This window comes from Pan paniscus, chromosome 6, assembly GCF_029289425.2.
Source record: "Pan paniscus chromosome 6, NHGRI_mPanPan1-v2.0_pri, whole genome shotgun sequence".
Taxonomy (NCBI): domain Eukaryota; kingdom Metazoa; phylum Chordata; class Mammalia; order Primates; family Hominidae; genus Pan; species Pan paniscus.
This window is the reverse complement of record NC_073255.2, coordinates 154,309,220-154,335,423: the sequence shown is the minus strand read 5'-3', so window position 1 is coordinate 154,335,423 and position 26,204 is coordinate 154,309,220. Positions and strand designations below refer to the sequence as shown.

The 26,204-nt window shown below is 36.0% G+C and overlaps 1 protein-coding gene across 1 annotated transcript in view; it reads right to left on the bottom strand.

The window, feature by feature from the left end:
* The window catches only part of CFTR (CF transmembrane conductance regulator), a 183,372-nt gene extending 157,444 nt beyond the window's left edge, over positions 1–25,928 (bottom strand). Inside the window, exons 1-3 of the mRNA XM_055114832.2 lie at positions 25,779–25,928; positions 4,329–4,390; positions 1,280–1,390 (exon numbers count right to left, since the gene is read on the bottom strand). Of these exons, the coding sequence (XP_054970807.1) occupies positions 1,280–1,390; positions 4,329–4,390; positions 25,779–25,928 (323 nt within the window). The remainder of the gene's footprint in view (positions 1–1,279; positions 1,391–4,328; positions 4,391–25,778) is intronic.
* Positions 25,929–26,204: the final 276 nt, after the last annotated feature.

Genomic DNA, 26,204 nt, shown 5'->3' with positions numbered 1-26,204 from the left:
GGGGTAAGCACTGTGACTCAAGAGTCTCTGGGATTTTTCACATTTAGCCAAGGACAAAGGGCTCCTTCTTTCGTGGTCCTTAAAGATAGGAGCAAAGAGTTCTAACCAGGGACCCACTTTATGTAGAAAGCTGGTCCGGTCTGAGAAAATAAAACCAGCATAAGGCAAATGCCACCAGGTGGCATTTGAGTCCTTGGTCCCATTGAGTTCCTAAGGCCAGTTCTCCACCTAGGTCTTCACACAGTTCAGGCTTCATGAGCCAATAAATTCGTTCTTTTTATTTACTTAAGCTAGTAAATTGGGTTTCTGTCACTGGCAATCAAAAGGGTCCTAACCTTTTGATTGGAAAGGAAACTGAGAGATTCTTTATGGGGGGGACTACCATTCCTAGAGAGCAAGGCAATACAGACCTCAGCTGGAATCATGGTTCCATCATTCATTAACTGGCAAAGTATATTATCTCTCTGAGCCTCAGTTTGCTTTTCTGTAAAATAGAGATAATAATGCTTTCCACTCAGAGTGGCTGAGAGGAGATATTCTACCTGGCATGTAACAGGTACTCAAAAATATACAATTTTTACATTTGTTTGATAACCAGTAGCCATTACCTTAAGACTTCCCAGGGAGTACATTTGTATTCAAATATAAAGGTTTTGAAAGCAAATATACACAATTTACTTCATAATGGTGTTACTTTAGTTTTCACAAAATCCATCTCATGGTCTCTAATAAGACAAATTCCCTGAAACCAAATGTGTATTTTTCAGGAAAAAAAATCATTTCTTAGGAAACTGATTATTTTTCTTTTATGATTTTATTGTTTAATGATTTCAGTCAACATTTCAGTGTGAAAATGAGATGTTCTTTTTTTTTTTTTTTTTTTTTGAGAGAGAGAGGGTTTTGCTCTGTCACCCAGGCCAGAGTGCAGTGGCACAATCATAGCTCACTGCAACCTCAAACTCCTGGGCTCAAGTAATCCTCCTGCTTCAGCCTCCTGAGTAGCTGGGAATACAAGCATGCACTACCATTCCCAGCTAACTTTTTTATTTTGTGTAGAGATAAGATCTTGCTATGTTGCCCAGGCTGGTATCAAACTCCTGGTCTCAAGCAATCCTCTCATCTTGGCCTCCCAAGTAGTTGGGATTACAGGCATTAGCCACCATACTTGGCTCCTATTTTTAAATATAAGAATTAAACTTACAATATATTTGCTTTCTCTTCTCTAAATAATTAATAATATGAATTTCTCTCTTCAACTAAACAATGTACATGAACATACCTTTCCAATTTTTCAGATAGATTGTCAGCAGAATCAACAGAAGGGATTTGGTATATGTCTGACAATTCCAGGCGCTGTCTGTATCCTTTCCTCAAAATTGGTCTGGTCCAGCTAAAATAAAGAGAGGAGGAACAGATATTCACTTGATTTGCTCTCCATACAGATTTGGAATCTGATACTATTCAAATTTTCTGGCATATGGAAAATTATGCACATGTAAATATGAGAATAAAATAAGTCAATTTCTATAAATACCAGGCTTCATCTCTTACAGGCTACACCTGTATAAAACATCAATATCTCTGAACTAATGTGACTGTCACTTTGTCAAAGGGATTGGGAATAATAGTATGGTTTTTCCCAGGGAAAAAACAAACTGCTAAACATTCCATATTTAAATTATTCTTTAAAAAATAACTGCCCCCAAATAATCATATACTAGCAGTTTATAGCAAATTACTGAAGTCCAGCCTCTTCCATTTCAAATATAAAAAAACTCTGAATAAGACATGCACTTAATCAACATTTAATCAACAGCCTTATATAATTTTGTTACTGTAGCATGCATACTCAGTAATGAGCTATTCATTGAAAGAATGACTATAGCCAGAGAGTTAGTGATTAGTTTCTATCAATTTGTTGACTTAATTATCATGTCTGAATCATTACCTGAGGGTAGGATCATAACTTTCTTATGTTTTGTCTCCTCACTCCATAGCAGCTACACTCATCTGCCCTCTAGGCATCAATAAATAATAATTTATAATGGAAATTAGTAAAGTTGGCATGGGAAATCACTATGCAGGATACCCTAGTGATTTTCAAAAATATTGTTTCTAACTGTTGAGGATAAGGCAGAATAATCTTCATAAAGATAGGAAAATCTAGAAAGAAGAAAGTAGAAGAGGAGGCAGAAGAAGGATTGTGAAATCAATCATGTACAAAGAGAAATTTCTAAATAAAATTCGAGAGCATGAGAGCTTTCTCAGGTAAAATTGAATATATTTATTAAAGAAAGGAATTGAACTGGGATTTAGTGAGTCCCAAACCTATGCTTTTTCCCTCAGCATCTTTCTTTTCTCTGGAGAGTTCTAAAATTTGTGTCATTCAGACTTTATTTGGTAATGTATCAAAATGCATGTTAAAGCACCAAAATTCAAAAGGGAGTGCTTTAGCAATATCTGAGAAGCAAGATAAATTCATTATAGAAAAGATATTCTAGCAAAGCCATTCAGAACAAAAAGAGAAAGGGCTATGCCAAATGCAAACGTTTTGACACTGTTCTGGGGCAAAACTTTGCCGGTGGCCCTCATATCCAACCTCACTGCTCCCACCCAGGTCCTTCTTTATACTTCCTTGGTCTGGAACTTCTTCAGTAGGCGCCTGCCCTGGGTTCTCGATATCTCTACAACTTGTCCTTCATTAAAACTTAACTGAATTAGGGCTCTAAGGTTAAGTAACTTCATCAATTATTCCTTACTAAGATATTAATAAGTGAGTATGGTTTACTATGTCATATTTTTTCCATTAATTTGCAATATCCGCATTTTAACAAGAGCTGTCTTTAACAAAGAGCGATAATTAGGTTTACCCTTCATTGCCCAGTCTGATTCATTTGTAATTTTTCCTGGAGAGCAATAAAGAAAATAGTTGAGGCCAGTCTGAATACAGCAGGAAAATGAATGCCATGATCATCAGTGGACATCGTCTGAGAAAGTGATGGCACACCCACCTGGTGCATACTATCCCAGTATCTAACACAAAGAACAGAAGGAAAGTCGAACATACAGGTGGCAATTAGGCTGTAAAAAAATCTGGGACAGCAATTTATGATATAATTTAGATTATGAGCCCTTGTAAACTAAAGTCAAGAAGTGAAAAGGTGAAGTAAGTGTTTACTACTAATAAAAAACCGTGTATTTAGCGCTTTCCAAAGTGCCTTCATAAACATGAGCAGGTTGTGGTTTTCATTTGAAAATCTTCTTCAATGGGTAGAACTAAAAGGGATCATTGCTCAATTTTATTGATAAAGAGATGGAGGCTTAGAGATGCTAAACTTTACTAAATGGCAAAGCCTAGGTCTTTCCACATTCTTTTGACTTCATTCATTCTTTTACCACGTTCAACTTTCCCTATTTAAGAAAATTTGGTATGCTGGGTTGTGCTAGACAGACAGCTGGGAGAAGAGCCTGAAAGCAGGAAGAACAAAAGATAGCAGACTGCATGTAGTGGTGTTGCATGCAGGCAAATATTTAACAATCCCCTCTCTGGAAAACAAAAACAAAAACAAAAACTGACTTACGGCATTTGCCAATTTCTATGATATAAATACTCTCATCGTCACCATTTTAAAGCAACCAAATATAAAGTCATTGAACACAGAGTTGGGAAGGGATACACAGTTCCATATTAGAATATAGTACAATGAAAGTGCAATAGAATATAGTCCACCTTTCAAATACAATGAAGGCAAATAACGTTAATAGCATAAATAATAGTAAAATGTAAAATAATTAGGAAGTGATAATTTTTGTTTTTTTGTTTGTTTGTTTGCTTTTTGTTTTTTGGTTTTTTTGGTTTTTTTTTTTTTTTTTTTTTTTTTGAGACAGAGTTTCACTCTTGTTGCCCAGGCTGGAGCAATCTCAGCAATCTCAGCTCACCACAACCTCCACCTCCTGGGTTCAAGCAATTCTCCTGCCTCAGCCTCCAGAGTAGCTGGGATTACAGGCATGCACCACCATGCCCAGCTATTTTTTTATATTTTTAGTAGAGACAGGGTTTCTCCATGTTGGTCAGGTTGGTCTCGAACCCCTGACTTCAGGCAATCCACCTGCCTCGGTCTCCCAAAGTGCTGAGATTACAGACGTGAGCCAGTGTGCCCAGCCAACTTTTGAGTTTTTAATACTTTTGTTTTAATATAATTTATTTAATTATAAGTTGAAATAATTTAATTTTTAATAATGGCCATGTTTAACAATTAGCTCACAAATTTTCTGAAAATTTAAAAATCAGCTCAGCTGGAAAGAGCTAAGTGCAGCAGATCACTTACTGCCAGATGTTTGAAAGGCTTAGAATGAGGGTAATGGCACTGTGTGTGGATGGAAAAAGAACCTGTAGAACATTTAGTAAAAAGGAAAATGTGCTCCCACTATTAATAAATTCTGCATTTTCAATATGTTTGAAATTATTAAAATATGACACTATATTTACAAATGAGCAGAATTTCACTATCTGTCAATACCATACCAAAAAAAGGCATTTTCAAGAAATGTAAAAATAAATCTCCTCAATCTCTTTTAAAAAATATAAACGTAATTCTTTTGGTCCTTATTTACAACCCAGTGACCTTTCCCATAAATGGCCAGTTCAGTTCAAAGTAACACAATTTGTGAGCTGCTTTTATAAAAAGCTTCCTGTGTTATCTGTGCCCATTTTAATAAGTTATGTTACACCATGACACATCGTTTTGATTAGCAAGAATGCCATAGCCTAGCATCATCAAACCAAACAAATTCAGTAATATAAAGACTTAAGTTCACCATCTATAATTATTAGTATCACTTAGTATTTCCTGGAAGATCACTACAATAAACCTCTATTTATATCCTGAAATACAAATTGGGTTTAAGGTAAATTATGATAACTAAAATCCATTAAGCTTATGCTGCCCAACAATGACCACAGAGTCATCTTAAGGAAATATTTTATTTTGTGAGGTTAAATCAATAAAATTGAATGAAAAATATGTCCCATCAGGCCAGGCGCGGTAGCTCATGCCTGTAATCCCAGCACTTTGGGAGGCCGAGGTGGGTGGATCACCTGAGGTAAGGAGTTCGAGACCAGCCTGACCAACATGGAGAAACCCCATCTCTACTAAAAATACAAAAAAAATTAGCCAGGCATGGGGGCACATGCCTGTAATCCCAGCTACTCGGGAGGCTGAGGCGGGAGAATTGCTTGAACCTGGGAGGCGGAGGTTGCGGTGAGCCGAGATTGTGCCATTGCACTCCAGCCTGGGCAACAAGAGGAAAACTCCGTCTCAAAAAAAAAAAAAAAAGTAAGGAAGAAAATTATGTCCCATCAAAGAATTCTCCATGCCTACCTCAAGCCAGTCTTAGAAATACAAAAAAAACCAGACATCTATACTTAGACACTTTATGAAATATTAGTTAGTGCAAAACTCCAGCCACCCTTTCTTTTGAAAAACCCTGAGTATATTAAACCTAGAATGTTTAAATGCACAGTAAGGACTTTTCAGCATTTCTTCCACTAGAAATCAGTGATCATCCAGGTGTTTCATGAGACAAAGCAGACACACCTGGAATAACCAAAAAGCAATAAACTCGGCTCTGCCTTTCACTTGGGCCTGCTGTCTTCTCCTCTCACCTCTAGTTCATCTTATCCTTCTCTTTCATTCATAACCTCCATTCATAGCCACTACATATTGACGACAGACTTTTACATTGGTCTACTTAGAAATTTTGTTCAAAGCTCTGGCTATTTCTTTCTTTCTTATTGTCCTTTGTTTGTTTGTTTGTTTTTGTAGAGATAGGATCTCACCAGCCTGCCCAAGCTGGTTGCAAATTCCTGGGCTTAAGAGATCCTCCTGCCTTGGCCTCCCAAAGTCCTGGAATTACAGGCATGAGCTACCACCACGCCCAGCCTAGTTCTGACTATTTCTAACAGAAGCTAATTAATCATTCACTATGGGATAGCAAACAGAGATCCCTAAGGCATACAGATTTTACTATGTATAAGTTTTAAACTAACTTTGAAAAAAAAGTCTAGCATCCTAGATACACTGTTCTGTTCACTTAACTATAAGAGATTTCAGATTTTATTGAGGAAAAGCCCTATCACTTGATTTTTTAAACACACACACACACACACACACACACACACACACACACACATACAGATGAAACTATAGTAAATTTCATTTCTTAGGACAAAAATTCCAATTTTTGTATAGAGTGACTTGTAATTCCTTATAAAAAAAGAACTTGCCAATTATAATCACTATTAAAGCTTTGATTTTCATAACATATCCTTCTAAAGTCATATAATTAAAGCTTATACTCATTTTTCGATCTGACATTTGCCTTTTATTAATCCAACAGACGCATCTGACATTTTCATCTGCCAAAACTTCAGATGAAGGTCATGGATATCAGATCTTTTCAAGTCAAAATGATTTTTAGTGTAGAAAACAATCATGCTTCCATGTATTTAACATTACTTTTTATTTGACTAGGCAAATAAAATAAAATGTAATAAAATAAAATAGCAAATTCAAACCACTAATTGCATGACACTTCTCTCAAATACTGACATACTAATACACTTAAAGACTAATAGCCTTTTTCCTTTTTGCATGAAATAATTAACACTTGAGGAACTAATAGCAATTACTCTAGTTTGTGTAGACAAATTCAAATACATTAGATAATTTACGATCATCCAATGTATTTGCCATGAGTTTGAAATAGGCCACACAATCTGGATAGTCCTAACCAAAAAAAAAAACAAATGTTGAAGACAGGCAGAGGAAAGAGGGGACTCATTGGAAAAGATTGTGATCATAAATCCCAAACTTCTAGAGCACAGCTCTACCACTTTGCTTTAGTTATTTTGATAAGTGACTATGATGGGGAGGATTGATTTGAGACTAAAACTCATCTAGTGTCTATAAGGATATTTTTCTAAAATCATAAATAACATTTTGAATGTCACATTTATTTTATCCAATTTAGATTCAGAGTTATTTAGTCAGATGTATTTTTCTCAAAGAATCATAGTAAAAGTAAGACTTGACAAAGTGACACTATCCAGCTCTCTAAAGTCCTGTGTAAAACTTGTAGGCTTCAAGAATTCAATTTAAAATCGCAGTATTGGGGTCAAGTTACTAATTTCCCCTCCTCTGATTCCACAAGGTATTTAGCAGTGTTTGCTTCTTCTCCATAAAATGGTGAATTTATAAGCAATAAGCACTTGGTCAGCTTAATCAACTTTAGGGAGTATATGCTCGCTAAAGACAAGCCTTGTGTATATTTGAGTTAATTGTTCATGAGGCTTAATTTTACCAAGGGACTTGTAGAAGTTCTTTTTCTTTCTCTAGGTAGGTAAACACCATTAAAGTGGTCAATTAATTTCAGAAGCTCTGGAGAACTAATTATTTGCTGCTAAACAAAAGACTACAAACCAATACTGAAAAATCTTCTGGAGGTCCAGGATTTACAACCATACAGGCACCCTAATGGAAATTAATTTGCTAACTTCGTACCTAATGAATCCAAACATTAAATAGAAAATTGATCTACCCATTTCATGCAATGCTTCTAAACTATAAACATTATTAGGAACAGACGTATATTAAGAAAATATCAAAAAAGATATTTTCTTTTTTGCTTCTCTATATTCTCTAATGTTTAACAATAGCATGCATAACTTTGGAAGGAAAGAATTCTTTTTCATTAAAGAAAAGGTATGTGTAATTATAATGCATTAATTGCTATGGGTAACTATTAATGTAAATTTTCTGGCCAAATATGTTCTAACTTCATGATTTTCATATAATGCTCACTATCAATATTAATTTTCTATAAAATCACTTTTTCTTTCTCAACATGGTTGTCTCACACATGGTTTCTTTCTCAACAAGGTAATATTTCAACTTGAAGAATACGAATCCCCAGTCACCTGATGCCTACTACAAATCTGTTATTGAAAAAAACTGAACTAAAGATTTTAAGAAGAAAACACAGCCCTAGCTTGTAACCTTGTCTCTATTATTTCCCAGTGATATCACCTTGGAAAAAGCTCTGAAGATCTCTCAGCTACAGTTCCTGCTGGAGATAATAACTACCATGACCACTATTCCTGATGTTCATGAGAGCCAAATTCAATGTTGTCTACAAAGCATTATGTCTGTACATTATTACATGCTTCTTCATATCAACTGCTTGGCTTTGGTTTAATTTTCAAAGCACCAGAATTTATTATTGGGATTATAACAATAATGATAGCTAACATTAGTATTCATTACCATAGACCTGCATAATTCTAAATATTTCACATACATTATTTCATCTGATCCCCACAACAATTCAAGAGGTAGGTCTTGGTAATATCTCCAACTTACAGTTGAGAAACTGAGGCTAAGGAAGCTTAATTAGTTAATTTGTCAAGGGCAGAGTTAGAATTTTAAAATTAGGATTGTGACACCAAAGCCTACACATGTATCCAATTTGCCATATTACAACTAATTTTTTAAAGTAGCATACACTTAGATACAACACCAGAAGCACAAACAGCAATAACAAAAAATAAATTGGAAATTATCAAAATTAAATACTTTTGTGCTTCAAAGGACACCATCAAGAAAATGAAAAGAAAATCCACAAACATTAGCAAAAAAAGAAAAAAAGAAAAAGAAAAAAAAAAACTCACAATGAAATACCACTTCATGCCCAGTAGGATGGCTGCAATTTTTAAGAGTAGATAATAGTAAGTGTTGCAAATATGTGGAGAAATTGAAACCCTCACACAATGGTGGAAGGAATTTAAAATGATGCAGCCACTTTGGAAAACAGTTTGAAAAATCCTCAAAATATTAAACATAAAGTTACTATATGGCCCATCCATTACACTCGTAGGTATATGCCCAAAAGAAAGGAAAATGGATGTCTGCACAAAAACTTGTACACAAATGTTCATAGCACCATTATTTATAATAGACAAGAATTAGGAACAATCGAAATATCTATTAACTGGGGAAAGGATAAATAAAATACATATTCTTACAAGTGGAATATTATTCAACAATAAAAAGAATGATACAAGCCAGGTGCTGTGGCTCACACCTATAATCCCAGCACTTTAGGATGCTGTGGGAGGAGGACCACTTGAGCCCTGGAGTTTGAGAGCAGCCTAGACAACATAACAAGACCCTGTCTCTAAAGAAAATTATAAATTAGACAGTCATGTGGTGCAAGCCTGTAGTCTCAGCTACTCGGGAGACTGAGGTGGGAGGACCGCTTTCGCCTATGACTTCAAAGCTATAGTGACCCATGATCATGCCACTGCACATTCCAACCTGGGCAACAGAGCAAGGCCCTGTCTCTAAAAAAATAAAAAAGAATGATGCACTGATACACGCTACAACAGGGATGAATCTTTGAAAAAAAATGCTAAGTGAAATAAGCCAGTCACAAAAGAACACTTTGTTCTATTTACATAAAATTTCCAGAAGAGGCAAATCTATAGAGATGGAAAGTACATTTGTAGTTATCTAGGGCGAGCAGGGGGATTTGGAATAAGGAATGACTGCTAATAGGAATGGAGTTTCTTTTTACAGTGATGAAAGTGTTCTAAAATTGGTTATGGTGATAGGCAACTTTTTGAAGATACTAAAAAATCATTGGATTGTATGCTTTAAATGGGTAAGTTGTTTTGAATATGAATTATATCTCAATAAAGGTATTATTAAGAACAACAGCATACAGAAATCAACTGTCAGTGTTAATTTTAGAAAGTTTTACTAAACATTTGATTTTTCACTCCTAGAACTGGTGAAATCAAAATTTTCATTATCCTGACTTTGATACACTAAAGTCCTTCAAATATGTTAATGGCTGGGTGGCTACAGCAAGTGATTTAAGATTTCATGCATATTTCATGAGATCTAAGGACTGGTGACATGCACCATGAGTTGTGTAAATTGTTTGTTTTCTGTCCTCTAGAAGCAAGGAACTTAACTTCTGGGACAACTATGAATTTATGACTTCAGATAAAAGTTGTAAGAGCAATAGTATCGTAAAGAAACCAAGGAATGTGTACCATTGGCATTGAAAGGCCACTTCTAACAGCTGTATCTAATTCACTCACATGACTTGGATTTCAAAGACTCAAGCACTTGAGAGGCAATAATAAGTAATGCTACAAAAAAAAAATCCCGCCCATCTTGAAACATAACAGAGGAAACAAAGCATTGTGATTTATAGTTGATGCCCATCTACTTTAGAGAAGCATCCTCAGAGTGCCTTTCCAGGATTTTGGTTTGATTTTTATTCTATCTGGGAATGAAGCCACTAACAAGAGCCACAAAACTGTAGCTGGAACAACTGGCTAGAAAGAAGAATGATTAACTACCCTATAAATTGCTGCATCCTGTATAAGTTCACATTTAGGAGCTCTTTATTCACAAGACAAGGGATGCCATTGCTCTCTAATTTAGGATTTTTATTTCCATTGGCAATAAAAATATATTTGAAACCAAGAAAATAAGGAAGAGGGGAAATGGATTGGCCTTAAGATTTTATAGTAGAAATGCCACTGGGTTACTGGCTGGCATTTTTAAAGCTTAAAGAAACTTGTGCAACTGTCAAAACGTCATCACGGTTACTGTTAGACAATCACATTTTAGAGAACAGAAGCAGAGAAACAGTTTTAAGTATGTCCATTTGTAGCTGAGAGGGAAAAAGGAAAACAAGTTCCACCTCTCTTTGGCCTAATATAGGAACAAAATAGAAATCACATGAGTGATATAAGGATATCTCCCACATGATATATTGATTTAACTTTGCTGGTATTTATTTTATAATTATTCCATTTATTTGGTATTTCCTCTCTTTTTCTAGACCTCAAAATCCCTTATTGAGGCTCTTTGTTCACCTAGCTTGTTCAGATACCATCACTAGGACCCAAAGTAAATACTCTCTACTAGGTTTCTCTGTCCTTTGACAGAAATACCCATATTTTTCCGAGCCATCGTTGTTATTCTGGAATTAACTCAAGATCTGGAATTAAAGTACTTGATTTTTCTTTGCTAAAGTGTTTATTGAAAGATGGAGGTGACATTTCTCTTTGGGGACATAAATCCTCTGATAAGCTCTGGGTTATAGAGTCAGGAATCTGCCTGGCATGAACCACTACAGGCAAAGCGCATGCTAGACATCCTTATGACTTTCAACAACCAAATGATGTAATGACCTCTCACTATGTGTACAGAAAAACCACTATTTATTAAATCCTTTCTAACACTAGCTTGCAAGTTACTGCCTTGAATCGACTTTCCCCAAAATTAAAAAAAAATACTGTGTAATTCCACCTGATATAGTTTGGGGATTTTTGTTTCTTCACTGGTGAAATAGAGACTAGAAGTGACCTCAGAAATGTTCTAAGATGAAGATGATTAAGAATTAATACTCCAAGGATAATACTGAAACTGACGCTGCATCACAATGACAAAGCTGGTGATTTTTAAAATTCAGTTGTGATAAAGTTGGTCTCTAGGATTCTGCCTGAAATCACCTAAACAGATAAAAATGATCAGTCAATTCTGGAATTTTTCTCTTCTGTCTTAATCTTCCCTTCACCTTCATTTGTTTATGTTCTCTGCTCTGTTATACAGGTATGTTATGGCTACACATGATTATTTCTCAGAAGGATTCAAAGAACATCATGGCATTGGATTCAGACTTCCCAGTGGCAGCTGATTTCCCACTTTCAAACTAAACATGGAATTGGGTTCTTGGTGGCATTTTAACCCTTTTTTTCTTCCACTGTTATTACTTAACCCTCAAGAAAACAAATTGCTAAGTACTGCAAATTAAAAAGGAAAGTTAGCATCTTCTTTACTTCTCTTTTTTGGGGAGCAGTATGTAGACACAATTGTATGACTCAAGATTTAAGTTTCATCCTGTTCTTGAGTTTGAGGACCAATACTAACGCTACTTTCATTTTCTTCAAGCTTTATTATCACTGGGAGGGAGATCAATAGCAAAGCTTGAGAGAGGCAGGATTGGACAGCATCCCCAGATTAACAATCCCCCATTCCCACAGTGAATCCCAGAAGGAAGGAGCAAGACAGAGGGAGAGAACATAGACAACAATTGGCTCAAGGTTTACCAAGGAATTAATAAGACTCTACCTCAAAAGCCTTGCTTTAAATCCCTTTTACTTAATATTTACATTTTTTTCATAAAAGCAACATATACCTAAGTAAAGGTCTGCAAAACACTTAAGTTGCTATTTTTTCCAATAGCAAAACATACAGTAATAGATAATTGATTCATTAACCAATCCTAATAAGCAATTTAAGAATTCAAAATGTTCATCTTTGCAATCAGGTCATTAAAAGCACAAATGATGATAATTTGGAGAAAATCATTTTTATAGGCATTTCAGAATTTTTTTGACCTCAAAATGTTATAATCTCTTGCTTCCATTAACACTCTAGGAAAATGAACTTTAAAGGAAACGCTGTGCCAGATTTTCTTCTTTTTGAACTCTGCAAGAGCTCCCGCTGAATGAAACTATTGATTTATTAGGTGGCTCTTAATTTTTAAAAATATTATCCTATTACCATCACTGGGCATGGCATTCTTTGGTTCAACCACATCACACTGAAAAAAAAAAATGGTAACTTCCTTAAAATAAAACCTAACCTCTATTTCCAAGAAACCTCAAATGCACTGAAATAGTCACACATAAATTATGTATGTGTGAGCCTCTCTGAAGTCTAGATTAATTCCCCATGGTGTGCTCTATTCTATCCTGTACTTCTTCTACCTGAGCCTTTACCACAAAATGTGTATTTACTTGTCTGCCAATGCCCCATGTTTCCAAGCACCCTAGACTGTAAGGTCCACAAGAAGAAACACCTTATAGACCTTGTGTTTTTTTTAAGCTACTGTATCCCCTGTGCCCAGCATGGAACATGGCACATAACTGAGATTACAATTTGTTTGCTAATTTCTTTCCCTCAGAAGACTAACTTCTTGAGGACAAGTCAGGTGTAATATTTATCTTTTATCCCCATCATGTTGTTCAGTGCCTGGAACAGAGCAGAAATTGAACAAATTAATGGGTCAATCAATTAATTACACAAACATGATATGTTTAGAGCCCACATGAGGACACTGATTGCAAATAGGTATTGCTTAGCTGTTACTCTTGGTCAAATATATTAAAAGCCAAAAAAAAAGGTCAAAACATTTTTCAATTCTATAGTAAATGCAATGCAAATGTGAGGGTGCCTATACTTGTTCAGGGACCATTCTTTAATAATGTTTCTTCTCTTTTTCTGAGTCCTAAAGATGATCATCCTAAAACTTCCAGCCAACATTATTTAATTGTCCTCAATAAAATGTTTTTATATGCAACCTTCTCCATTATCAAAATATTCTTCCTAAGTTTGGCCTTCATCCTATTTTTAGTGGACATGTACCAAAATTTCATAAATGGAAAGTCATTCTTCAGTCCTCTCAAGAGCAAAAGGTCCTTTTTCTTATGACCTTCTTGGATTGTTCCTGTATCATATCACTTAACATCCTCTGCAATGTCTCCATGCTATTTATGGACCACTATACATGAGGTATATATGGCTTTCAAAAGGTTTCATAGATTAACTCCCTACATGTATATACTTTATGGTCTCAAATTACTTCCATATCACATTCTGCTCCTAAAGACTGTTATCGATTGTTATAGGTTGAATTGTGTTTCCCCAAAAAAAGGTATGTTTGAGTCCTAACCCCCGGTACCTAAGGATGTGACCTTATTTAGAGATAGGATCTTTACAGAGGTAATAACATTCCAGTGAGGTCACTAAAGTAGACCCTAATCCAATATGACTGGTATCCTTATATTAATAGTAAAGAAGTTTGGACACAGAGACAGGCACACAGGGAGAATGCCATGTGAAGATGAAAACAGAGATCAGAGTGATGCCTCTGTAAGTCAAAGAATGCCAAGGATTTCTAGCAAACCACCAGAAGGTAGGGGAAAGGCATGGAATAGACTCTTCCTCATGGCCCTTAGAAGAAAAACCTGCCAACACCTTGATCTTGTACTTCTAGTCTTCAAAACCATAAGATAATAAATTCCTGTTATTTAAGCCACCAAATTTGTGGTATTTTGTTATGGTAGCCCTAGCAAACTAATACACTGGCCCTAATCAACAGAGAAATTCCACGTTAGGATGATGCACACAAGGGGACAAACAAACAAAGGTGATACTTTTGAGTATTTAAGATACAGTCATGCACTGCATGACATTTCAGTCTACAGCAGACTGCATATACAATGGTGGTCCCATGAGATCACTACATAGTATTTTTATTGCACCTTTTCTGTGTTTAGACATGTTCCGATATGCAAATACCACTGTGTTACAACTGCCTGCAGTATTCAGTATAGTAACAAGCCGTACAGGTTTGTAGCCTAGAAGCAAAAGACTATGTCATATTGCCTAGGTGTGTAGTAGGCTATACGACATCTAGGCTTGTGTAGGTATACTCTATAGTATTCTCACAATGATAAAATTGCCTAAGGACATATTACCCAGAACGCATTCCCATTGTTAACTGACATATGCCTGTAAATTTAAAAGCTAGAGATAAAAGTCAATGGCAAAGAAAGCCGACAGATGTGGAATTGGGAAGGGGCATTTGTAGGAGTGTGACCTTCATAATTCAGAGAAAGCACTGGGTCTAATTCATAGGAAAGGAGGGATTAATTTAGAGAAGAGAGGTACTTTCTCAGAGCCCAGACAGAAAGATGAAAAGGTGCTAATTATAATAATCCTATTGTTGCTGATAACAGTGCTTACCATTTATTAAAGACACCCTATGTCTGGCATTATTTGCTATCACTTAATGCATAGAAAGTGCTTACAGAGAGTGATGGTTAATTTTATGTGTCAACTGGGTGGGTGTTTTTGGATGAGATTAACATTTAAATCAGTAAACTTTGGGTAAAGCAGATTGCCCTCCCTAATAAAGGTGAACTTCATCCAATCAGTTGAAGGCCAGTATAGAACAAAAAGGCTGGCCTCCCAGAGAAGGATGAAATTCCCCAACAGACTGCCTTCGGACTCAAACTGGAACATTGACTCTCCTGGGTTTCCTGCCAGCTGACCCATACTGCAGATTTTGGACTTGTTAGCCATCATAATCATGTAAGTCAATTCCTTATAATAAATTGTGTGTGTGTGTGTGTGTGTGTGTGTGTGTGTGTGTGTGTGTGTGTGTATCATTGGTTCTACTTCTCTGGAGAACCTTGACTAATATGCAGAGTAAATACTCAATGAATTTTTGATATCATAATAATACTGTGCCATGTAAAGATAAGGATAACTCATTGTACTGATGAGAGTAGCTGAGGTTCAGAGAGATTAAGTAAATTGCCTAAGATCACATTGTTAATAAGTGACAGAGTTAGGATTCCAGCCAGGTCTGTCTGATTCCAAAGTACATGCTTCTTCCATCATATATTGCTACCTGACAGTTGACAATGAAGATAAAGATGAAGTAGAATATGAGATCATTTTCTAAGGATACAAATGGCTGGAATGAGGGACACAAAGGAAGATCACGAACAACCAAGACGCGGGAAGAATTAAGTCAGTGGTTTTCACACTGTGAGCCCCAATACCTAGTGTTCTCTAGAAATATTTCAGTGAATTCACCAACTTCTGATTTGAAATGTATGTATTTTAAAATATTATTTTATAGATAGGAACCAAGAAAATCACACATTCTCAAATGTAGGACTATATGTTAATTTTAGCACACTAGATTGATCCGAACATGATCCTGGGCTGTCAGGCTTGTTTAGTATTCACTATGTAGGAAAGCTTCTGCTGACATCTCCTTGAACATACTTAAACCTGTTATGATCTGTTATTGGTTATCTCTGCACTGCATTAGTGAGCATGTCACTACACCATATGTGGGCCAAGCTCAGTTAACAGCCCATCATATCTTTGACATACCTGTTTGCATGAGGTTTCATCACAGCATAACAGAGTTGTACAACACTCAGGGAACAATAATAAGCCACATATGATATATCATGGTTTTATAATACTTTATCATGCGTACTTGCTTTAAGGTGATATTGGTTATAGAATTTACCATCAATTTAACAATAGCCTTTCCATAAAGAAGCACTACATTAACTATACACAGTTTTTAGAAATTAACAATATTACGTACTTATTCATGCAATCACCTACCACTTTCTTCTTCAGCATCGTAATTAAAGTTTTAGTCTAAGCGTTCTTCATATTCAGAGCAAAAATATTCTTCTGAGTCACTCTCAGCCTTTCAGAGCTATGAATAGAGTTACAGTGACAAACTGCATTCATAACACCTTCACCTGTAGGACAGGCAGTATAATTTCAAGGCATAATAAAGTGCTGAGCTTAGGTGACTTCTACTTTAATTACATTGCTTAGTATGTCAGACAAACTTCAGACTAAATATTACCTGTTTTTTTTTCAAAACTAGATCACAAAGTAATTTATCCCAAGAAATTTCAAGCAACAAACTAAATTTATTTAATAGTCAACCTTGTGGGATGCAACCAATGCAAATAATTCAGCTGAGGTCACAGGAGTATATATACCTTTATGTATTGCTAAGTTCCCATATTACAACTTATTCCTGGGCCTGGTGGCTGACAAGTTTCTTTTGACATCAATTATAAAAGGCATCTCGATTTCAGAAACGCAACACTGTGAAAAACACAAGCATGTAGGATCAAGAAAATTACATATAAATGTTATATAAAATCACTGTAGCCTTTACTTTAGAGCACTAGGTTAACTGTTTCTTTGTATTTATGGGAGAGTTATTATCTTTTATTGTCACTGCTATTTGTATACACTGCGGTCCCATGGAAAATTTTATTTGAAAATTGATTATAGTATTGTTTTTTTAAAAAATTGTGAAAAACATTGCCCTGGGAAAATGCAAGACACAAGATAGATAAGATAGAGCCTTTGTCTTGAAGGACACATTAAAAGATGCATATTCCAAAAAAAGAGGCAATGAAATGGTCAACAGAGGCTTATAAGTCAAAAATTATTCTGGACAATAATCTAATAACTGTTAAGCTACCATTTTCTTCTGAAAAGTCCATTTTGCATGTCTAAATGTTTCACTTACTTTTAAAATTATTCAGTTATAAAAGACTTAAAATTTTTTCTAGATTTTATTTTAAACTTAGAAAGACTAAAAACTGTATCTTTTAAAGCATATTGCAATAGAATTTAAATAAAGAATATTTTGCAACATGTAAAAGTTATATGAAATTCAAATTTTAATGTTCATAATAAAGTTTAATTGAAACACAGCCATGCTCATTTGTTTGCATATTGTCTATTGCAGAGACTTATGTGACCCACAAAGTTGAAAATATTTACTATCTAGCCCTTTACACAAAAAAGTATAGCAATTGGTCTTTGGTCGAAAAAGTGATGCTTTTGTGTTGGTATTGTTGTTTTAATTTCTAGAGTTTATAGAGATGTTTAAAATAAATAAAACGTACAAAGGGAGCCCCCTATATAGTTTCTCCACCTTGCTTCCTCTAGAACTGTGGTTGCTAATCCCAGCCAATATAGGCTTCATTTTCTTGTCACACCCATAACCAATGCTGGACTCTAAGGTTTGGCCCTTGAATCACCTCTTAACACAGCTGTCAGTACCCCTGGGATTCTGCCTATAATGCTTAATTTTCACATATTTGTCTGACTGGTACCAAATGAAATTCTAGAGTCCCTTTTTGAAATTATTAAGCCTTCACTAGGCATTTGGGAGTAGATGTGAAGTCAGGTAGGAGGTAGTTGCACCTCTGTAGGCCATGCTAAGAAAGAGAACTCTGCATATTTAACAAAGCTCAAAGTTTTAACATAAAACAAGGATACATAACCTTTTCAAAAGTAATGAAAACCTTCTTTTAACACACACAGAAACCTCATCATAGTAGGTGAGCTCCTATTTTTATTCAATCACTGGAGACAATATCTGAAGTCCCAAGCAGATTTTCATACCACATTGAGTTTCTATGATCTCTCATATGTTGTGTCCCATGATGTGAAAAGCACTACCTAAAGGAGTGAAGTTATCAGGAGGTTCAGACATCAGTTAGCAGGTTATATAGGAGGGTTATATAGGAGAGTTGTAAGTATAATTTCTAAGTAGAATTTAACCAGTACTGTCCCTAGAACTCAGCTGCTTCTTCCTAACACTCTCAGGTCACACTATGCTACAATAAGGCCAAACAAGTGGGCACTCTACATATTTATAAAACTGTCACCTCAGACATCTTATATCTCTGACCTAAGACTAAGCTCTAAATCACTTTAATACATTTTCAAATAACCATATTACCTAACCCTGAGCCATATACATCTTTTCCGTTTCTGGTTTTGAGAGAAGTAGAGTCACATAGGTCTGCACTCCTATTCCATGCCTTCTTCTCCGATTAAATTTTCTCATTCAATAAGCAGCACCACTGTCCCCTCTATTATCCAAATCAACAAATATAGATGTTATCCTTAACTCTTCTCTTTCCTTCACCTTCAACTACTAATTGATTACCAAACCAGTTGATTTTACCTCCTAAATGTCTTTCAAATCTCTCTCTCTCTCTCTCCCCGCCCCCTCCCCCCCACCCCACCCACCTCCACCATGGCCACTCCTTCAGCTCATCTTTTCTTTTACAAAACTGCAACAGTATATGAACTGATTATGTCCCTCTCCTGTTTAAAAGCCATGGCTTTTCACTTCCAGTATGATAAAGCCCAAACAAAGCCTACAAAGCCCCCTTACGATCTGGCCCCTGCTAGAGTTTCCAGACCCATCTCCCACAAATCTCTGTCACACATTTTATGTTCCCGTCATAGGGAACTTCTCAGGATACTTTGAAGGTGCCATGCTTACTTATCCTGTCAGTCTTCCACACTACCTGTTTAAATTTTTCCTAGCCCATCCCTACCCTCTTTGGATAATTCTATTGAATAACCTCCTTTAGGTGTGAATACAAAAGACACTTCCCCCAGCAAGCCTTCCTTGACCAGCCTTAGACTGAGTTAAGTGCCCCAGTTGAGTACTTCTATGAAGCCCTCAAGAAAGCTGGGTTTCAGATAATTTGTTCCATAAAGGCAGCAACAATTTCCTTCTTGGCCACCTCTACCTTCTTAACGTCTCACATAGAATACAGAATATGAATGAGGTCATCTTCCAAGTTACCCAGAATCATGACCTACAAAGGAAGTACTGCTGTATCTCAGCTCCTTGGAGCAAGCTATGGGAGAGTTTTCTGGCTATATCCAGGCATAGCTTCAGGCCTGAGAGTCCTAATAATCCTACGGACCTAGCAAAAATCTTCATTTCCTTACCCCATGAGCAAGAAATTAGCAAGCATGCTATCCTACAAAGGCTAAGGCAGAAGGGACACAAGAAAACTTCGATGGAATAATTGTTCTAAGCATTAAAAATCTGCCCACAGTCCCACTTGCTTTGACCCCTTTTTATCAAAATGACGCCAGCACTGCAGGACTGTTGAATGTCATCGATCTACAATAGACACAGGTCTCTAGGGTTGATCACCATGAACTCATTAACATCACAAAAAAATCTTTATTAAATTGTTCCATGGAAGAGTCTAGAAATGGTCTGAATATCATACTAAACAAATTAGAAAAGGCCCTGACATCCAGAGCTTTACAATTTGAAATCATAATTTATGTCAAAAGATAATAAGTTAACAGAGCTGCACAGAAAAATAGCAAAGTTGACAAGCCTTGCAACTTGAATACAGCTGTGAAAAACTCTGAAAAAAGATTTTTCAGAGCTCTGTAGGAATGTAATTCTCTACATCAAGCAATCTAAGAGTAAATTAAATTTTTACAAGCTTCTTGCTAAAAGAAGCCTAAGCTCTTTGCTGACACAAAGCCCTACGGTAAAGCCACTTTGTAATGCTAATTTCACACTGAAACAACTATGTGGTAAATTGATTCTAGAGCTCTGAAGAGAACCAATAGAAATAGCAATGTTTTCCTCCAGGATAATGCACTTGACATATTTGTAAATTAATCTTTCTACAAGATCTCCAAACAACTTGATCTTTATCATAGTCTGTTTTCCCCTTTTGACCTCATTGCATCTCAGAGGTTTTTCTCCAGGAAGATGCCCTACACAGATGCAGCAGGATCAAAATTGCCAAAATTGCTGCTGAGTCAGAGATGTTTTTAACGTTTTGACAACCAACACATAACTGCATGCTAAATAGTTAACACCCTTCCTGATGGTTTTGCAATACTATACTTATATTGTAGCTCTATCACACTGAAATTATAGACTCTTGTGAAATGACACTAGCAATAATAATGCATTTTATAGCAGTACTCACTCAAGGACCTTTAAACAAGTGTTAACATTTATGTATTGAATATTATTACACTAAGTTCCACTCCCTCCCATAAAACATAAATGGAAAACTGGAAAACCGTGATTTCCCTAGTGTAACAGTTAGCTCTGAGGGATATTTTGACTGTCACATCAAACATAAAATATTGATGAAGTAGCTAAGAAAAATAGATTCCACTTCTCTCTTTAGCAAGGAATTAAATATTAAAACTACACTATTCCTTATAAGTATATAAGAATATTACTTGAATCAAGTGATTAATAATTTAACTAGCATATAAAAAACTATAGGAATAAACTTCAAAACAAAGGAGAACTTTTTAAAATTTGCAAAATTAACTAAAAGAAACAATTATATAATTATATATACAAAGATACTTTACATATACAAAGATATTTTATATATAAATAAATGTAATTATAATTTTTGTCATATATCAGGTACAGGAGGTACTTTTAGAACTCTGAGAGTTAAGCTAATCAAAATTAATACAAAATTAACACAGATTCCCAGCTGAAAAATCTCAACTGTGTAATAACAAAACATGGTCAGCAAAAGGAAGATAAATAGAAAAGACTATTGAGGGACTGGTGTAGAAAGTCAACATTTGTTAGTGTTCAGATAACATTGTTCAAGACAGAAGGGCTCCTATCCCAGAGGTGGGCCCCTCCAATTCCTATAGGATGTAAAGCCAAGAGAGAATATGGAAACCCTGGGCTGTCCTCATTGATGGCATTTGCCCATGGACTGACTAAATGGACTCATGGTAATCGGGAATGCTTGGCAGTTGTATATCACAATATAACTGTTCAACACATATTGGCCTTTGTTTTATGCATCTATTTTATTTTGATTTGGATAACCTAAGGTTTTTCTGATAGACAAACCTGAGATAATGCGTATGTATTGATCAGACCTAGACTAAACCCTTGTTTGGGTAGCCAACTGGTCTTCCTTGGCAACACTTTTACAAACACCCTCAACAAACTGCAAAAATATTTATGGCTTAGCCATAATTTTAGCTTTCCTCACAAATTGCAAACATGGAAATAAAATGTAAATACAAAATCATCATGATGAATTTTTAATAGTGTATCATAATTTATATAACCAAATAAGTGTGGTCCCATTCAAAATGGTCATCTTTATAAATCTTTCATAGTATAATTTTAATTATACTTCCATTGCTCAAAGCACTTATATTTCTCTTCATTAAGCACTGTCTTTAGGCTGACAGGGTGAGGTGGCTTACGCCTGTAATCCCAGCACTTTGGGAGACTGAGTGGGAGGATAACTTGAGGCCAGGAGCTCCAAGAGCAGCCTGGGCAACATAGTGAGATACTGTCTCTATATAACTTAAAAAAAAAAATTTAGCCAGGCATGGTGGTACACACCTGTACACCTGAAGACCCAGCTACTCATGAGGCAAGATGGAAGGCTCACTTGAGCCCAGGAGGTGGAGGTTGCAGTGAGTTATGATTGTGTCACTGCACTCTAGCCTGGGCAACAGAGTGAGACTGTCTTTTAAAAATAAACAAACAAAAGAATTGTCTTTAAAGTTTGCAATGCATTTTTTTTTAATGAAAACACCTAAAATTAGGTAGCACTTGGCTGTTAACAAAGGAAATTATGATGAAAAATCTTTATATTTTCAGAGTGAATTTGATTTTGTGATACAGTCAAAAGTCACTTGGAAGCAAGTCCAAGAGACCAGACTGGGTAATATAATTTTTAATCTAAAGCAAGCTATGAATATAAAACAATAACTATAAAATAATGTGGCTAATATATACTTATGAGAAGAAATTTATGTATTATTTAGAAAGGCAATTTCATAATAAGAGACCCAAAATTATTTTGATCAAAGGCAAATGTTTAGAATACGAGTGTGGTTTTTATTAGATAGCTATTTTGAACCACCATACCTATTCTGATATATAAATTCAGGTGTATTTGTTTGTTTTAAAATATCTCATTACTTTGTGTTTAATAATTACAAAAGTATCTCAAATTATCTTACTGTTAAACTCGAGACTTAGACTATGTGATTCTTTGCTGAATTTCCACCTTAGATCCTAACAATATTTTACTCTTTGGTCTTACTTGAGACTAACTGCAGAGTTTACAGGAGACCCCACATCCCTTGTAAGAAATCAGTGGCACTGTATACTTGGATTCTGTGGGGTTCCCACAATTCCTCAGTATAGACCTAGACATAGCACAGATATCACGACGAAAATTCAAGTTATGTCACGTGACACATGGTTTGATATACACTCTTACAACTAAACGAAATATGAAAAATTCAGGGCATGAGAGAAGAGACAGAGAGGAACAAACTGAATAACTACCTTAAAAGTTGTGAGAAAATGTAAATTTAAAAAATTTTCCCAAATTAAATAGCACAATCTCTGTTGGTGACCATTTATAAATCAATCCCACTTGTATATGAATTATAAATTATATGCTAATATATCACTTCTAGTTTAAAAATAGCTTCCTATTTCATAAATGTTATTTTCATAAAAGTTTCAATTTAATGTACTTGTTTGCTGTGATAGTCATGAACTACCTGAATTTTTCATGGTGAAATTCTCTCTTAGATTATGTTTATTATATATATATATATATATATATGGATTATGATAGTTCAGATGTTCTTCAAATTTTATACTTGATGTGAAATCCACACAAAATTAAGAAAGTAAGAAATAACTTAGATTTTTTTCCGAACTTTTTTGGTTTTCCAATGAAAAAACCTAGACATATAAAGAGATATTCAATACAATCTATAACTCATACCATAATAATTTTACTCTTTTATGACTCTCAAACTGAAGGGATCCTATTCAGAAAGTTAAATTCTAAGGCATTTAACAACATACAATAGAAACATGTGGAGTGTTTCCTGTATATCTGGTAAGGCCACGTGAAACACAATTTTTCATAAATTAAATTCTCATACAGGCCCACTCATTGCATATCCAGATTGAGAGTTACAAAATTATACTCAAAGATGAATTGAGCATCTTATATTAACAAGGTGCATGTACTGTGATGAATGTGAAAATATGGTAATCCATAATAATAGCAGTTAACATTAGGCTAACTTTTCACATTCATTTTCTCAAGGGATTAACCCCTATGACAGTCTCCAAATTTTAAAGGTCAAGTCACACACAGAGATGTTAAGGGACCTGCCTCAGGCAACAGAGCTACTAAACAGTAGATGTAGGATCTGAATCAAAATAATCTGACTCCAAAGCCTACCACTTTGAAAACTAAGCAATACTGCCTAACTTAATGCAGAAAATATGTTTTTTACACTTTTAGAATTGCAGTCCAGAAGGCCAGAAGGAAGTTTGTAATCATTGGTATTTTAGGTGATTGTCAGTTCCTATAAATAGTAGGAACTTAACTTTTAAAAACATACCTATTCTTAAAGCACCTTATGAAATATTTTGGAGAACAGAAATGAGTATGCTCTTAACACACTTAGCAGCCTTTGTAATACATTTTCTTTGCAAACCAGCCTGATAGCATTTTTAAACCTATATTAAATGTGTCAGGTGATTTGTAAAAAGAAAATTATATAAAAACCCACTTTGACAGATCAATAGTAAGCTATTTTAAAGTTCATTAGTATTTAGAACTATCCATGAAATATTCATTCTTCTGAAAACTGCATTTTTAGACTGATTGGCATTTAGGTTCCTCAAAGTTCTCTGCTAAAAAAGTCTATAATTTATGCCAATTAACATTTTGACTTTATAAGGAGTAGGAAAACAGATCAATAGATAAGCGGATTTTATAGGTGGAGTAACAAAAGGTGGATAACATCAACACAAAAAGATAATTCCAAAGAGTAAAGTCCTTCTCTCTCATCCACAGGGAGGAGCTCTCCTTCAAGGGCCAACAGTCTCTCCTTAGCCCCGGAGTTCCAGGATTAACTGCACATGCAGAGAACTAAACATAAGAGAGATGTGAAAGCTAAATTCCTTCCCCCCTACACACATTTATGAGCTATTTATAACATATTTGACTTTTTTGATACCTCAGTATGCTTATTCATTGGGTAATTATCTGTCAAGTAATGTCCCGAGAGAGCAGTACCTATTCATTCATTCACACCAGTATAACAACAGGAACAAAGTAGATGCAATAGGCAAAGAACACTTCAAATATGAAGTGCTACATCTAACAACACTTTGCCTAAGATTCCGAACTTAGACGCTATTTTAAAAAATCTCATTAAAGTTTGCAAGCTTCTGTGGCTCATCACATTAGGCTATGAATACAATTTATTAAATGTCAGTTGGATATAACTTCGGTATCTATTCCTATGGCTTTTAAAATTTATAGCTTGTGAAGTAACTTTTTTCAAAATAAATATTTCAACAAATTTGCTTTCAATTTTTAAAGAATCATTTACTTGTGACAAATATTAGATATATCCAGTCTCATAACAATAAATACTTTAAGCACATATTTTCTACCTACCCCAAAATTTTTGTTGGCTGAATTCAGTCAAGAAATGTTTTCTGAGCACTCACTATATGCAGGCATGGCACCTGTATGTGCCAAGAAGACAATCAAGTGTCCAAGGCATGAAGGGGGAAAACCAATAAACCATACTTAGGTATTTATTAACAAGTATTTTTAGTTTCTTAGAAAAATGAAATAAAACAACTGCATAGTAGCGTACTTGAGTCTTGAGATTCTAACTTTTCAGTTGCAAGTAGATGTGGCTCTCTATTCAATCAGCTTCAGTTCATTCTTCCATCTCTTCTTAATGCTTTCTGTTTTATTCTACAATACCCACATTTTCTTTCAAAACAATGAATGATAGCGCACCTTTTTTAAAACTGCTTATTCCTTTACCCCAAACCCAGCCCATACACACGCCCTCCTCTTTCGTGGGCACGTGTCTTTCCGAAGCTCGGTTGGCCACCCTCTCACCTGAAAAAAAGTTTGGAGACAACGCTGGCCTTTTCCAGAGGCGACCTCTGCATGGTCTCTCGGGCGCTGGGGTCCCTGCTAGGGCCGTCTGGGCTCAAGCTCCTAATGCCAAAGACCTACTACTCTGGGTGCCTGCCGCTCAACCCTTTTTCTCTGACCTGCTGTGATGTCATTTGCTTCCAATTCCCCCTACCCACCCCTACTCCGCACACCACCCCTTCCTTTTGCTCTTTCCCCCGCCTTCACTGCCCAGGTTAAAAGCCGAGTGCTGCCTGGTCCGGCCCCAAATTTGCTCTAGCGGCTTTCTCCACCCACTACGCACCCCCGCCAGCACCCCGCCCGCTCCTTCCTCCTCTCCTCCTTCGCTCCCTCGCCGCACCGCACCTCCCTTTCCCGATTCTGACTCCCAGCCTCCCTCCCTCGCGCGCGCTCCTTCCAGGTCCGTGTCCTTACCGCCCAGCACCAGGCCCATCCCGCAGGTGGGCGACAGTCGCGGCCGCTCTTTAGGTCCAGTTGGCAACGCTGGAGGACAGAAGAAGCCACCGGCGGGAGAACCGGCTCCCCGGAGAGCTTCCTAGACCCTCCTTCGCGTCAGGGTCCGCGAGACCCAGGACCCGCTGCCACCAGCTTCCCCGGAGCCTGCCTTCCTCCTCTTCCTCCTTTTCCCGATGATCCTAGTTGGGTTCCTGTTACGTTTGCAAGGTGCATTTTGAAAAGGGAAGGAAAATGTGCTTTTCGTATATCAAAA